The sequence below is a fragment of the Battus philenor genome, unplaced genomic scaffold (assembly GCF_028537555.1).
Source record: "Battus philenor isolate CCGP_79_NKW_IND1 unplaced genomic scaffold, ilBatPhil1.0.hap1 SCAF_15, whole genome shotgun sequence".
NCBI lineage: Eukaryota > Metazoa > Arthropoda > Insecta > Lepidoptera > Papilionidae > Battus > Battus philenor.
Window position 1 is genome coordinate 13,945,984 of NW_027181677.1, and position 16,327 is coordinate 13,962,310.

At 36.1% G+C, this 16,327-nt stretch overlaps 1 protein-coding gene across 5 annotated transcripts in view; it reads left to right on the forward strand.

The window, feature by feature from the left end:
• Positions 1–16,327, forward strand: part of LOC137918944 (putative leucine-rich repeat-containing protein DDB_G0290503) — a 124,340-nt gene that overhangs the window by 44,686 nt on the left and 63,327 nt on the right. For 4 of the 5 annotated variants that reach the window (XM_068761885.1, XM_068761886.1, XM_068761887.1 and 1 more), the window contains 5 exons: positions 7,053–7,159; positions 8,139–8,273; positions 10,975–11,231; positions 12,872–12,984; positions 14,783–14,913. In XM_068761885.1, the coding sequence (XP_068617986.1) occupies positions 7,053–7,159; positions 8,139–8,273; positions 10,975–11,231; positions 12,872–12,984; positions 14,783–14,913 (743 nt within the window). Of the gene's footprint in view, positions 1–6,113; positions 6,185–7,052; positions 7,160–8,138; positions 8,274–10,974; positions 11,232–12,871; positions 12,985–14,782; positions 14,914–16,327 lie in introns of those variants that run through there. The other variant, XM_068761889.1, reaches the window with a different exon arrangement.

The window sequence follows — 16,327 nt, forward strand, 5'->3', positions numbered from 1 at the left end:
ATCTTCAATCTTTACATGGTTTGCTATAGAAAATCTTAATTCATTTTGCGTCGTGTTTTTTTGGAACGTAACCACGACGCAAAGTGAGGTATTGGTGTATATATATTCTTACCGTGGCCTCACAATATATTTATGATATTTCGTAGCTTTACAATAACTATAGTAAATTAAAAAAAGGTATTTAAAAGGCACTGTGAAAAACAGGATGTACCAAAAGTTACGACTGTAAAAAATCTGTTATATATTTGTACTAAACGGAATCTGAAAATTGGACTACCATTTGCAAAATTTAAAACGCATACTAAAAATATATTAACGGAATACGATATAGATAAGAGTCCTTGGCAGTGATGCCGCTTGATTATTTTGATTTCATTTAGGCTATATCTGATAAAGTGTATATGTATGAATCTGTGTTAAGTTAAAAGATGTGTTGTTGTGGAGTTTCTTCCTGCTTCTTCTCCACAACTATAACGCCTTGCGAAGCATAGTAGAGTAAAAAATAAAATATATTTAAAAAATCTAATTATTATATAAAATTTCCATGTCACTGTTAGTTACCGTACTCCTCCGAAACGGCTCGACCGATTTTTACCAAATTTTCTATGCGTATTCAGTAGGTCTGAGAATCGGCTACTATCTATTTTCCATACCCCTAAGTGATAAGGGGTGTTCATCCTTAAAAATTTTTTAAAAATTTTTTGACGTAATTTTTTATTTTTATTTTTTTATTATGTGGCATTAAAAAATACACACAACCCTAAATTTTCTCCTCAATCAATCCTTTAATTTTTTTTTGCAAAACAACGTTAACGGGATCAGCTAGTAAATATATATGTTGAATAAAGAAATTATTTCTTTACCTTTATCTTTGAAGTCTATTACCAGCAGTGGGCTTTTTGCGATTGAAATGATAAAGATGACCAGTTATCTAGTTAAATATATAAAAATGAATGATTGTGGGTAGTTGAAAATATTTGTTTTAAAACTACCCACATTTTTTTAGATTGAAGACTTATTACGTCGCAGATCAGTTGTAGTTAAAATCACCGTCAAAACGGACCGTGACTGTAAACAAAGAAGTTTTGACCTATTTTAATATTCTACGTAAAGTGCCGAGATATTTATAGTGCATACATTGCGGTAAGCTCTTCATATATTCAAATATATTTCTCAATAATCTCGACGCGGTTGTTTGTTCGTAATAATCGAAAATGTGGAAAATTTTTTAAACATCCTGCATAAACCGTATATATATGAATATAATATCACCATGTATGTGCAAATAGTTCATAAATATAGAGATATCGCTCCGTAGATTTTTTATAATAAAAGTTGTTACATTTACCCACCTGTGCATTCTGCTTTACAGGTTGATTGAATATAGATATAAATTTAATTGTACATGCTAGAAAATATACATAGTTGTATAATTATAAAAAGTACAATGTGCCGTCTTATCACACGTGGAAATTCCTTCCATACAACCATAGTATGGATACAGCAGAAGCATATATAATGGGTAGTAAACGTGTATAAAACATATAAACATACATACACATGTATACATACTTACATAAATACAATATTTAGCCTTTAAATGGGTGCATATAATGTGTTGGGTTGTTCAGGAAGTAATTTAGTTTTTTGTGGTGAAAATGAAAGACTATATTCGTGTAATGAATAAATTTTTATTTAAATTTATATTGGCCATTCTGATCCAACACCTTTTGTCATCTTTCTGGTAGTGGCATGATTCCACGATCATAAATTTTTGGCTTTTTGCTGGCCAAAAACTGGTCCAGATGATTTAGATGTGTTCATTTGAGGTAAAGGTTTTACCGTCCAAAAAGATTTTGCAGTGACCGGAACAAATAATAATCAAAAGGTGTATCTGATCAAACTCTCCGTGAGGACACGGGGAACCTATAAATCGAGGTTCATGATGGTCATAAACAGTTGAATTCGATAAATTTAACCACTCACCGATCTCACATGTTGTAATTCGCTGGTTTGCATCATGTAATGCCTTTATCGCGTCTTTATCAGCTTCAACCGGCCTTCCAGAACGAGGTGCATCTACGACATCAAAATTGCTAGATCGAAATTTTGTAAACCAGTTCTTGCATTGGCGTATGTGTATTTTCATTTTCTCCATACACATCCGTTAATTTATTTCTAGCTTGAACAGCATTTTTACTTTTTCTATAATATAAAAGTAAAATATGAGGATACTGCTGCTTATTTCTTTCCATACTTAAAATAGCACCGGCAAAACTTGTAAAAAGGTAAACTACCTTTTTACATACAAGCCTTGCAATGTCATGCGTCAAAACATATAATGACAATGGGACTTAAGTGTAAAGCTAGCTGTGAAAAAATACAATGAAACCTCAGTCGGAAAAAAAATACTTTCCGAACAACCCAATAAAATATGCTCATCTATCACTTATAATAATTTAAACCTTTTACTTGTATCTACAAAGCATCCTGTATAAATTTATCATTCTGAAATATATAATATTCCTACTCAATAAAACCTCCTCGTTGGTCGTCTTCGGTACCTTTAGAATGTCTACCGGATCTCCTACGGAACTCGCAGCTGCCCCTTGGTTCTTTGCATCCGGGGGGAAGCAGTAGGGGAAATTCTCGTTAGACCACTTGCCAATATCCTTCTCGAGTTTGCATTAGGTGGAGGGTAAAGGCGCCCATCTCCAACGCTCTCAAACCTGATTCCATTTAAGTCATCTCTTACGACAGGCAGACCTTAGGCCTGTTCTAGTGAACCTGGATTAAAGAGTTAACTAACCTAACCTAACCTAATCTAACCTTCATCGCTTACGAATTAGGGGCATAGTAAGCGAGCGTAGTCTGTTCTCAACGCACACACGCTCGTATGTGAGAAAGAGAGCAATAGCGAAAGAAGCTGGCCTGAACAGCCATTATATCAGGGAAAGCTGCAGCTAAATCCCCCCCGCTATTTTATCAGGGAAAGTTGCGACTTATTTAGGCTTTACTTCGAGGGGAGGGGGGCCTCCCCCTCGAAGTAATGCCTAGCGGCCACGTCGTGGGGACCAGGGATACCAAAGAAAGAGGATTGTTTTTAGTCGGTATTGACCCCTAGATCAAGTCCGACATACGGGGCACCACCGTCAGACCCTATGATACGTAATCGCACACATGCACGCGCGCACACACACAAGCATGTACATACACAGATACCATTCTGTTTGGAACAATTAAAATATGTAATCATGTGTGTGTTAATTTATGATTTGTTAAATTTTTTACATTTTTTCAGGTTTGTGTTTTGTAGTGCAATAAATATATATTAATATTATTACATAATGTTGACCATATATAACATTAAAATTATTAGATATTGCAGTAAACAGATAAACATATTGTTGCGTATGTTTCTGTATAACTATATATTAATCTTTTACTAAACTAAAATCCGTGAATTCGAATGTAGATTAAATCGACCGTTACTAATCGTCATATAATAGCAAAACGAATGCGTTGATATGATCGTGTTTAAATTGGTTCAAGTGGCCACCACGAGTTGGTAGACGTGGCGTGGGTAGAAACTCCACTAGGTGGACTGATGATAGTCAAGGTCGCGGGGATTCTAGACTTTAGCTGCGCAAGATCAGCCATCGAGGTGATCAATGGTGGAGCTCTGTGCCATGCAGTGGGCATCTTTACATCACTCACATTTGTGCATCAACTATATAGGATTGTCATTGCTCAGAAGTTTCCAGAGGATGGACATCATCGTCCTCTGCATATCATAATATACTGCGATCCTAAGTAAGAAAAAAACCAATATTTAGCCACTTCCGCACATGCAGTGGTAGTCGTGCAACACGTGTTTCACCTTAGACTCTGTGTTTGACACTAATCGGTATAACATAACTGCTGAAGATGCCCCGTGGAGGGGTGAAACACGTGTTGAGTAATTTGGCGGTAGCGGTTGTGTGATTCGCATTGTTTGCCGCATACGCATTTATCAGCGGGCTGGCGGGCGGTGCACTTTTGCACGACTACCACTGCATGTGCGGAAGTGGATAAATATTGGTCCTTTTCTTACTTAGGATGGACTTCCGCGAGGTAGCGCCTGATTCCAAAATACTGCGATCATCAACCCATGTGCCATAGATAAAAATTGAGTCTATGACACAAGCGGCGTTCAAGAAATTATCAATTCTTTTTCTCGGCGGTACTTAGGTACTTCAGCTCTGAACAGCTGTTTAATCTTTACATTGCCCAAGTTTGATCCTGCATGGAGTACTGCAGTCTCCTCTTGGACGGTGCAGCCAAATATCATCTGGTAGCTTTGCAAATAACAGACTACACATTCTTGAGCATCGTCGTCGAGTTGCCATCTGTTTTTTATAGGATGCACTTTGGAGAGTCCTCGAAGGCTGTTTTCGAACTAATTGAGCCATCTCCATTCTTTTATCGGACTACTAGGCGCAGGCGAAAGTTTCATCCATACGTTGTTGACAAACCCAAAAGTTGAACTAAACGGTTTGACAGCTCGTTTTTGGTGAGAGTCCCCAAGATTTGGAACGACCTGCCTGGGGTATATTTTTCCTGATGAGTTGAACTCTGGAGCCTTTAGGAGTAAAGTGAACAGATTTCTTTTGGATGGGCGTGTACCACCTTCGTCTTCATGTACATTTTCCATCAGGTGAGATGGAAGACAAACGCCTATTCCATTACAATTATGTAAAAAAATATCATTGTGGGAGTTTATAAATAATTAGTTTAAAAATCATATCAAACGGTAAAGGAAATTATTAAGGTGATAATAAAGTTTGTAAAATAAAATAAATATTGTCTAAGTTAGTTGTGGGCTCAGTTCGAAGCATGTTATTTATTAATACTCGTAATTTTGGCATTATATTCTTTTATTTAAAAAACGGAAACAACTCAAAATAAAATCATGATATTCATTTGTTTCTTGTTTCTGCAAACTTTGCTAACGTATTGGAAAAGAAGACAAAATAACAATTACGTATCGAGAAATTATTCAACATATTTTAGTAAAAACACGTATGTTTACATTGATACTTAATTTATATATAAAAAATATATAACGCTATGCGATATTCTAATATATAAAATTCTCGTGTCACGGTGTTCGAACTTGAACTCCTCCGAAACGGCTTGACCGATTTTTACCAAATTTTACATGCGTATTCAGTATGTCTGAGAATCGGCTACTATCTATTTTCCATACCCCTAAGTGATAAGGGTGGTCCACCCCTAAATTTTATTTTTAATTTTTTAAAAAAAATTTTTGTTTTTATTTTATTATGATACAGCATACAAAAATACATACAAACCTAAATTTTCACCCCTCTACGATCAACCCTTATCTTACATTTGTTAATTAAAAACTTTATTTTTTTTTTGCAAAACAACGTTTGCGGGATCAGCTAGTTGCTTGTAAAAGAGAGCGTCGTCCGAGATATTTACGGCTTAGGGCCGCGAATCTCCTTGAGAAAGCGTTGTAAAGAGGTCAATATTCCTACAGTGACCTCACTATATATTTATGATAATATTTTGTACATTTAAAATAATCATAATAAATTCAAAAAAATAGGTGACATCCATAGTGTATTTACAAGGCGTCGTGTACTAAAGTTTCGATTGTAAAAGTTTCTAATTCATTTGTAATAAACGAAATCAGATTTATTAGTAAAATTCCGCAAAATATTATCCGACTACCATTTACAAAAATCGCATAATAAATTACAATAATCCTTGGCAGTGATGTCGCCGGAATATTTTGATTTCATTTAGGCTATATCTGATAATGTGTATGTATACATCTATGTTAAACTTTATTAAAAGATGAGTTGTTGTGGAGTTTCTTCCTGCTTCTTCTACACAACTACAACACCATGAAGCAATGTAGTGAAAAAAACGTTGACGATCAATATGGGTTATTAAAAGTTCCAATTTTGAATTAATGAATCTTTATCTTTGTCTGTTAACATAAGGTATCTACGAACGAAAAGGTTATTATGAATTAATATATATAAATAAATATATGTGTATAATGCAATGATTTAAAATTACGTGTGTGTGTAAATGACTTATGTACATGTGTGACGCGAAGTGATACAAGATATGTGATCAGATCACAATGGTGATGTTGAGGAAGTTGACGGTAAGTTACCAATGGTGGAATGTAAAATATGCCGTGAATTATATCGTATTAGTCTTCTTTGTCAAAATAGTGAATATTCTTGTTTTACTGACAGTAATGTTTGTATATTACTGACTATTGTGATGATATTGGCAATGCTGCGTTCAGCGGTACTATGGTATACAAAAGTCAGAGTTTCTATTTTACTGACTTAACCGTGTTCTAATATTTACATTACAAATATGTCCATACTCCAATATTACTGCTAAGAAATATCATTAATAGCGTGCTTCGGTTTTACTGACATAATTATGCTCCGATATTACTGACAGTAACATCGGAGCATAATTATGTCAATAGTTTCAGCATTACTGATGAACTGTGCGTGTGGATTACTGACAATTTGCGATTTAAATATGAAGGAAAGGTATCTAGCAGTGGCTATCATTGTTATATAAACCGGTAGATTCCCACTGCAGGGCAAAATCCCACCCAAATTCGGCATGATTACCGGTTCTTCCTATCCAGCTTTCTGCGACCTTGGCTTAGATGTATCCGTCCATCTTATGATCACTCTTGAAGTATGTTACATTAATGTAATTTTTCTATTTAAATGTGAGATAATAAGTTCTAGCAGTACAGAGTTTGGGACAATTAATAAATAATAGTTAATGTTAATAATTAGTAAATTTTGAAATCGATTTTACTATATTGTTTTTACGTTGTTATTTCAAAAGCCACTGATTTTTTTAATTGAATTGTTAGGAATTATATAAGTGAAGCATTATATATAAACTCCTTTCGTATATCTGTTAGGTTTTTCGTCGTAGTCAAGTTGTTTGAACAGAGCTATTGTAGAAAAAATATGAAGTTTAAATATGGTTCACAGGTGGCGAGCCTTCGCGAGGAGGGGGTCGGTGAGACGGACAAATGGCGACAGCGGAGGAACAACAGCTTCGACCAGAACCGTCAGCTCGAGGAGGTCACTAAGGAGAGGTAATGACACTTTCACATCAACAGCTTCACTGCCTGTGTCTCTTGAACATGGGAGTCAGTCAGAAGCCGACATTCGTCTTGTTGTTTATTTGCATATATAAGATAAATAAAATAAAAAAATAAGTAAACAAAAGTATCACGCACCGGCGCGAGACCGGCACTGCGAAAGGGATTCTTTCTATCAGTGGAAGTCTCATGTTTTTTGGCACGCGGCGGACTCTTTCTCATATTTATATTTGAGGCGCATTAAAAAAAGGATATATGAAGGATAAATAAAAACCAATAGTTCGCCAACGAAGTTAGAACTTTCAAGCTTAGTGCAGACACTAGCATGTTAAATATTTAATGGAATCAGGCGTTATTTTGCGAAAGTCTATCCTAAGTAAGAAAAGGACCAATATTTAGCCACTTACGCACAAGTGGTAGTCGTGCAACAAAGTGCATCGTCCGCCAGAGTGAACTTCTGTGTTTGGCACTAAACGGTGTAATATAATGCCCCGTGGAGGGGTGAAACACGTGTTGAGTGATTTAACGGTGGTAGTTGTGTAATTCGCGTTGTTTACCGCATACGCATTTATCAGCGGGCTGGCGGGCGGTGCACTTTGTTGCACGACTACTACTGCATAGCGGAAGTAGCTATATATTAGTCCCTTTCTTAATAATGTTTCTGTTATGTGTTCTTTTATAGGTGACACTGCATTAAAAATTTACTTTATACAAAATTGTAGAAAGATCAGAACACATCTTATAAAATAAAGGTAGAAAAGTGATCGCACGTGGAAGGAAACATATGGATTACGACTTTATATACCAATTGGTCTAGAACTCTCGTATTCGCAAAAGAAAAGTATAAGTCAGAAGTGGAGCTCAAGGAACAGGTGGAAAGTGGCACCATCGCCTCATCATCTCATCGCCTTATGGTTTTATTCAAAGCTTTGACACCAATAGTCAATCACCCTGTATAAATGATTTGTTGCAGAGACGCATTGCAGCGTGTGGCTACGACGCTGCAACGTGCCGTGGGGCAGCTGGTGGCGTACTGCGCCAGCGCGGAGGACGAGCTCAACCGCACGGTGCTAGGGCGCCTTCTCGCCACACTGCTGCCCCACCACCAGTGAGTCATACCACCACTCCCCCCCACCTATGACGCAGACTTGTTTATCCATCACATATTTAAAGCTTTCTTGATCTTTACCAGAAAATCTTTATTCGTAAAATTTCAAAATATTTCTTAGATCTTCAGTTTTTAGTTTAAAATCTAAAATTAGAACTATATTATTAAATACATCTTATTATAGCATTCAAACCTTTATCGCAATGTAAAGGCGTGTGTATAGAATAATATTGACAGATATATGAGCCGCTCAGAAGCCAATAAGACTAAGTTCAAAACACAAAATTAGAGAATACTAATGTTTTATGATATATTAGTGTTTTAATTTCTTGGTTTATTAATTTAATTAGAAAAGTATATAAAGTCTTTTAGATATGTACAGAGTGTGTAAATAAAAACGTAAGTATTTATTGAAATAATGACAGCATCTTAAAAATTTTAGGATTTATACCTTTTGGCAACTGAAAAAGATAAGAAATTTATGTAAAAATAATAAACTAACATTTATTTTTAGATGGACATATTCACAATGGTTTCTGAAATTATTATACAATATATTAAGAAGATATTAAAAAAGGGCTGTCTAACCTAGACAAAAGTTACCAAGGAGTAAATCCTTTAATAACTAATAAGATTATTATTTATTTCATCAGAATTTTCAAATATCAGAAAATATCAAAAAATTGATTTAACCGCAGAAGCTTCTGAGCGGCTTATGTTATAAATACAAGAAATATAAATAAATAAACATGTAACACACAAATTTCGTCCTCAAAAAGTTATTCACGGGTCTGAATGTGCGTATATATAATAAAATTCCATAATATATCTTAGACCTTCCTTTCCTTAGCATTAAATCTAAAATTAAAAGTATATTATTAAATAAATCTTATTATATCTTTTGTTCTAATGCGTGAAATTTAGTTTGTTGACTCATTTACATGGTTGATATTAAATATATACATTAAAAATTATGTTAAACTTCATTTAAATGAGCAGCTGTTGATTTTCTGGCCAGCTGTCGGCAGATCAGTGTTCTGAGATGGTGGTAGCTTATAGCGTTATCTTTGTAGCACGAAATACGACTGACATAACGTCACATCGGTTGTGTAAGACAGAGATAGTGTTCTACGAAGCCGAAATCAGCCGATTGTCTCTTTCCAAAGGACGATGTGCAATATCACCGGGTACTGTATATTAATTTAAAATAAACGGGCTATATATCGACTCTTTTAAAGATTTTATATCTATGATGAATCATCCTGTACACATTTGATGGTGCGATATATATTGTACATAAGACTTCCAGGCATGGAACACCGAATAGATGTGTCTGCGTTTGAATTCGCATGCGTCTTGTTTTCACGTCTATTTATATGAGGCGCAGTTCGCGAAATTTTACAATGGCACCCCGCCAAGTTTAAGCTCGAGATGAACTTTAAGCTGTCGACCTCGTTATCGAGCCTTCCAAAAGAAAAATTAACCTTTTGCGATCGGGAAATTTCTCTGATGGGAGTACCAGATGGTCGGAGAAAATTTAGCTTCTTTTATTTCTCTCTTATTGATTAAAAACAAATATGTGTCTATAATGATTTATTATGTTTAATTGTACTTCTTCGTCATCATCTTCACTATTCTTCATGACATTGTCAATTCTTATTACATTCTGTCTCTTAGTAGGAACTATGTAATCGTCACTTTCACTGTTCACATTCTCATCATGTACTTCAAATTCTAATTCATCATCACTAATCTCATCTTCACAATCATTCCTAGACTCTCATTTTTGAAGAATATCCCGTTTAAATTTAAATTTGGAATACTGATTTTTTGATATATACAGATCTTTTTTTATTTTAAAATAACACGTGCGATATACAGAGTATCTAAATTTAAATGATACAGAAATCCATACTTATATCAATGATATCTTACCTCCAGACTGGTGTCACCGAAATTTACGACGTCTTGCGAATGCCGCCACTGTGGCGACATCGAAAAGGGATATATCATCATCATATCAGCCGATATACACCCACTGCAAAGTCTTCCATAGAGTCATCGCAATTATTATAAAATATATATAAAAAAGTGGTCATTTACTTCGGGCGTCATAAGGCGATGCTCGAAGTTTCGTTGAGAGATTGAATTATGCATGAGGAGATCCGTAGAGGAATCAATGCAAGATGTAGCTCGAAAATTTGCTGGGTGAGTGGGCGGAGCACATCGCTCACCGATGGTCGTTGGGGCCGAAAGGTTCTCGAGTGGCGACCATGAGCCAGTAGACGCGGCGTCGGTAGACCCCCCCACTAGAAGGACTGACGATATAGTTATAGTTGTGGGAAGTCGCTGAATGCAGGCGGTGAACGATCAATCATCGTGATGATCTTTGTGGAAGGCGTATGCAAAGTAAGAAAAGGACCAATATTTAGCCACTTCCGCACATGCAGTGGTAGTCGTGGAACGAAATGCACCGCCCGCCAGCCCGCTGATAAATGCGTATGCGGCAAACAATGCGAATCACACAACCGCCACCACCAAATCACTCAACACGTGTTTCAGCCCTCCACGGGGCATCTATCAGCTAAAAAGAAGATATATTTAAGTGTATGTTGTATAAAGGTCTCCAAAGCAAAGAACATTCGAGAGTGTAAACGTTACAATGGAATGATAATTTTTAAAAAGGCGTGACTGTTTCCAGGTCGTTCGAGGAGAACTCGCAGCCGACTTCGGCTGACACGAGCGTGGAGTTGGACGTGTCCCGTGGACGGCACGTGCACTTCGCGCCTGAGCTGGACTCGATCCTCGCAGCGCTCGATGAGGAAGGGGCAGCTGGATTCCTTCGACACCAGCGCGACCTTAGCGCCGACATCAAGCGTGAGCTGGAGCACTCGCTGCGTCGCTTGAGACACGAGGCTCACGAACTGCTGGATTTATCAGTTCGTCTCGCTGCAAACAGTACGTGGATACTTTTAACATCACTATGTTACTTCTGAATCAGGGGACGTCAAAATGGACACAAGATTTAAGTTTTCACCACGTAGTGACAAGCAGAAATTGAACCGATGACTTTGTTAAGGCAGTCGGAAAACTCTTAACCCTTAATAGCCTGATTTACGAAAGTGTTTTTTTTTTTTTTAATATTACTGTGTTTGCTTGGGGGTCTAGATGAAGGGAAAAAAAAAAAAAAAAATATATATATATATTAATTTCGTTGGAAAGAATATTATACAACCGTAAAATTCGTACAGCCAACCTATAAAAAAAAAACTAATAGTAATGTGAACATTCGGTTTAAAAGATTGGTATCAAAATCGAAACTCTAGGCTATTAAGGGTTAATGCAGGATTATAATCTGTCCTATTAAAAATTCAAGGTACTTTCCAAGTATCCAAACCGCTATTAAAAGGAATCTCCATCCAGCATTGGACGTCCTATAGCTGATTGATGATGATGATGCCGCTGGGGCCTTAAGGTTCTATAGTGGAGTACCAAGAACCTGCAGAGGATGCATAGGGAAGATCAAACCACCTGGAATTATTAACACTATGCTAGAGAATTCTTCACCAGATTAAATCAATAATAAGTAGATCCGTTGATGAATGAAAGTAGTCTATTTAGTCCAGGGGTTGGAAAGTGGAAGTGGCAATAGGTAGACAACATCGGGCATAACAGATCAGAACAAGAGACTGACCAGCTAGTCCAGTATAGAACGTGCTGGGCAAATAGATGATCTAGTTGAGATAGTCGGGAAGCATTTGATCGATGTCGCTTTCAACAGTTCCTTTTGGAAATATATGGGGGAGGCATATGTCCAGCTGTGGAAATAATAATACAACAGTGGCTGAATATATTAAGCGTTTTAAATAACGGTGCTAAAATTACTAATAAAAATAAATAAAACTGGATCGTCACGTGGAAAATATGTCATTAGGTATTTGTATTTAATAATAATATTTAGTCAGTCCTATTTATATTCTGTAAATAATTAAAATGTTAACCGTATTGTATCGACATTTATTTAATTGCGCTTCATGTGAGGCATGCAGTGTGTTTATTCTGTTTTATATTGTTTATATATATACTCGGCCCAACGGTGGACTACTATTAATAGTTTGGTAGGCAAATTGTTATAAAAATTAACTAGTTGTGAGTTTACGACTTGACAACGTCAACAGATAGCGCTATTATCTATATAAGTAAATAAAATTGGGATGTCTGTATGTATTATTAAAATAATCACTTTTATATATATATTATGTGTATATATTTTGAATATGAATATATACGGCACAAATGTTATTTTTTTATATTTTCTCTCGTTGTCTGTCCGTTTGTTCTGGCTAATATCTGAAAAGGCTGGACCGATTTTGACAGAACTGTATAAGTTCTGTCAAAATCGGTCCAGCCAAAAATATGGCAGGTAGCTGATGTGTAGTAAGGAGTAACTTAGGCTTCTTTTATTTAAAAAAAAATCTCTAACATAAATAGACTTTTTTTGTTAAATTCCACGCAAACAAAGTCGCGTGCACAGCTAGTAAATAAAGCAAATGTACCAAGTGTAAAGGAAAGAGAAATAAGGTTTAATTCATTTACAGAAGGCGGACCCCAAAACAGGATGCTGGAGTCCAGTCGAGTGGAAGTAACGGAGTTGGAGGAAGATATTGAAGATAAGCAGAGATCCTGTGATAACTGTGAATTACATAAGAAGGTTCTTATTTTTTTATACCATATAATTATTGGAGAAGAATTTTAAGCAAAACTGAAAATGATTTTACTAAAAAATAGTTTATTGGTTGAGTTTATAGCGAATATTAAATTTAGAAGTTAAGCGATGGGCGACTACTTCTAAAAATTTAAGTTTTAGGATGTCCACCTACAAGGTATACATACGACCTATTTGGGGTCTTTGGAATTCTATTGGAAATCTGTGAAGGACTTTTGTCCAGCTGTGGATGTCCCACGACTGAAATGACGTGATGTTGACAATTGTAGTTTATACGGCAAATTTTCAGAAAATCATTGGAACCAATACCTGGATATTTTTATAAATTTGGTTCAACCATATTGTCCAGTCGCTGAATCTTTGGACCAGGCTTATGTTCTGCAGCGGGTGTCTATCACCTATGATGATGATGATATTATAGAGTTAGTTCCAAGTAGAATTATTAAATTTATGGTCAATCAAAACATAAACTGGAAATTCACTCTTGGAAACGAAATTTCAAGTTACTTTACCTCATCATCAGACGGACATCCAGTCGTCTCTTAAATCTTAAGCGAAGATAGAACTTGGCTTTCCAAAGGCTGGTACTCGTAGAATAAGTAATGTAACTACTTAGTTGAAGCGCGGGGCGGAAATAAGCGCCTCAAAATAGATGAAGCTTTAAATGCCAAACGAACATAACTGACAGAAACCACTCGTGACTAAAAGAACATTTAAAATCGATGGTTACATATGTAATTGGTTCATCACCATCATTATAATAACAGGTGATGAACTACCGTTGGAAGACAGCTCTTCCCCGAAAGAAGCCAAGGTGATCAGCCATATAATGCCCTCATCCAGCGACTTTCTGCAACCTTGACTATATCACCTGTCCTCCTAATGGGGGGGAGGGGAGCTAGCCATGCTGTGTCTACTGTTTCACTGCCACTTTAGACAAGTAATTCTTCTGCGGATCTCCCCATTTCTATTGTCTTCATTTGGACTGTCAGCAAACCTCTAAGTATAGCTGTATCCATTGCTTCGACCGTGAGTCTTCGTTCTTCTTTTGAGCGACCACGTCTTGAATTTGTAGGTCACTGGTCACACTAGTCAAAGACCTTCGTCTTCAGGCATTGGAGTACACCAATACCTCGCTTTGCGTCGTATCGTTTTGCGTTTTTTTCAAAGTTGCGTCGCTGCTTAATTAGTACTAATTTTCATAGTGCGTCGTTAGATTTTCGAGGTTGCATTGTTTTGGGTTCAAGTCTTCAATTTTTTTTTTGAAATTTTGTTTTTTTTCCGAACGATTACAAAACTTTTGTTTCTAATTGCGCCATGGAATCAAAACTCGGGATTCCCTTTCTAACTTAAAATCAATGCAATTAGAATACAGTTTTATTTTCACTTTGTTTTGCTAATTTTAGAGTTCAGTTTCAATTATTTAGTGTATTGTAATGTATTGTGATGTGCTATTTTTTAAAAAGAAAATAATAAATTTACATAAATTTTAAGTGTTGTTTCTGGTTACAAAAAAGGTAAATATTATTCCTATATATTTATTGCATAGTTATATTATTTTTGTTTTTTAAATGTTCACTTTGGTTAATTTTATTTTTAAAAAGTAGTATTTTCGTGACCCTGGAACCTATCTTGGATCTTTACATGGTTTGCTATAGAAAATCTTAATTCACTTTGCGTCGTTTCAATTTGTGTCGTGTTTTTTTTAGAACGTAACCCCGGCGCAAAGTGAGGTATTGGTGTATTTTGATTATCATTCATATTCATCTATATCATATTGCAGACCATGGAGGAAGCGATGGCGGAGTGTCTGCAGCGGGAAAGTCTGCTACGGTCGGACCTGGAGGCAGCCATGATGAAGATCGCTCAGCTAATGAATGACCGCGGTCACTCCTCGGACGTCATTGCAGAAGGGTAAACAATAATATATTTATTAATTAAACCGTTGATAAAAGTTTCTCGAGTATTGACAACAAGCCAGTAGTCGCGGCGTGGGTAGCCCCCTTTATATAGGTTGTGTAATACTAGCGCTGTTATACTGCCGGTGTAATACATGTAGTGTGATACTAGTGATGTTATAATAGCGGTGTTATACTACTGGTGTAATACAGGTAGTGTGATACTAGTGATGTTATAATAGCAGTGTTATACTGCTGGTGTAATACAGGTAGTGTGATACTAGTGATGTTATAATAATGGTGTTATACTGTCGGTGTAATACAGGTAGTGTGATACTCGTGATGTTATAATAGCGGTGTTATACTGCTGGTGTATTACATGTAGTGTGATACTAGTGTTGTTATAATAACGGTGTTTATACTGCTGGTGTAATACAGGTAGTGTGATACTAGTGTTGTTATAATAACGGTGTTCATACTGCTGGATTAATACAGGTAGTGTGATACTAGTGTTGTTATAATAACGGTGTTTATACTGCTGGTGTAATACAGGTAGTGTGATACTAGTGTTGTTATAATAACGGTGTTCATACTGCCGGTGTAATACAGGTAGTGTGATACTAGTGATGTTATAATAGCGGTGTCATACTGCTGGTGTAATACAGGTAGTTTGATACTAGTGATGTTATAATAGCGGTGTTATACTGCCGATGTAATACAGGTAGTGTGATACTAGTGATGTTATAATAGCGGTGTTATACTGCTGGTGTATTACATGTAGTGTGATACTAGTGTTGTTATAATAACGGTGTTTATACTGCTGGTGTAATACAGGTAGTGTGATACTAGTGTTGTTATAATAACGGTGTTCATACTGCTGGATTAATACAGGTAGTGTGATACTAGTGTTGTTATAATAACGGTGTTTATACTGCTGGTGTAATACAGGTAGTGTGATACTAGTGTTGTTATAATAACGGTGTTCATACTGCTGGATTAATACAGGTAGTGTGATACTAGTGTTGTTATAATAACGGTGTTTATACTGCTTGTGTAATACAGGTAGTGTGATACTAGTGTTGTTATTATATAAACGGTGTTTATACTGCTTGTGTAATACAGGTAGTTTGATACTATTGGTGTAATACTATCGATGTTATACTGCTGGTGTAATACAGGTAGTTTGATACTGCTGGTGTAATACTATCGATGTTATACTGCTGGTGTAATACAGGTAGTTTGATACTGCTGGTGTAATACTAACGATGTTATACTGCTGGTGCAATACTGATAGTGTGATAATGGTGGTGTAATATTAGCTGTGTTATACTGGTAGTGTAATACAGGTAGTGTGATACTAGTGATGTTATAATAGCGGTGTTATACTGCCGGTGTAATACAGGTAGTGTGATACTAGTGATGTTATAATA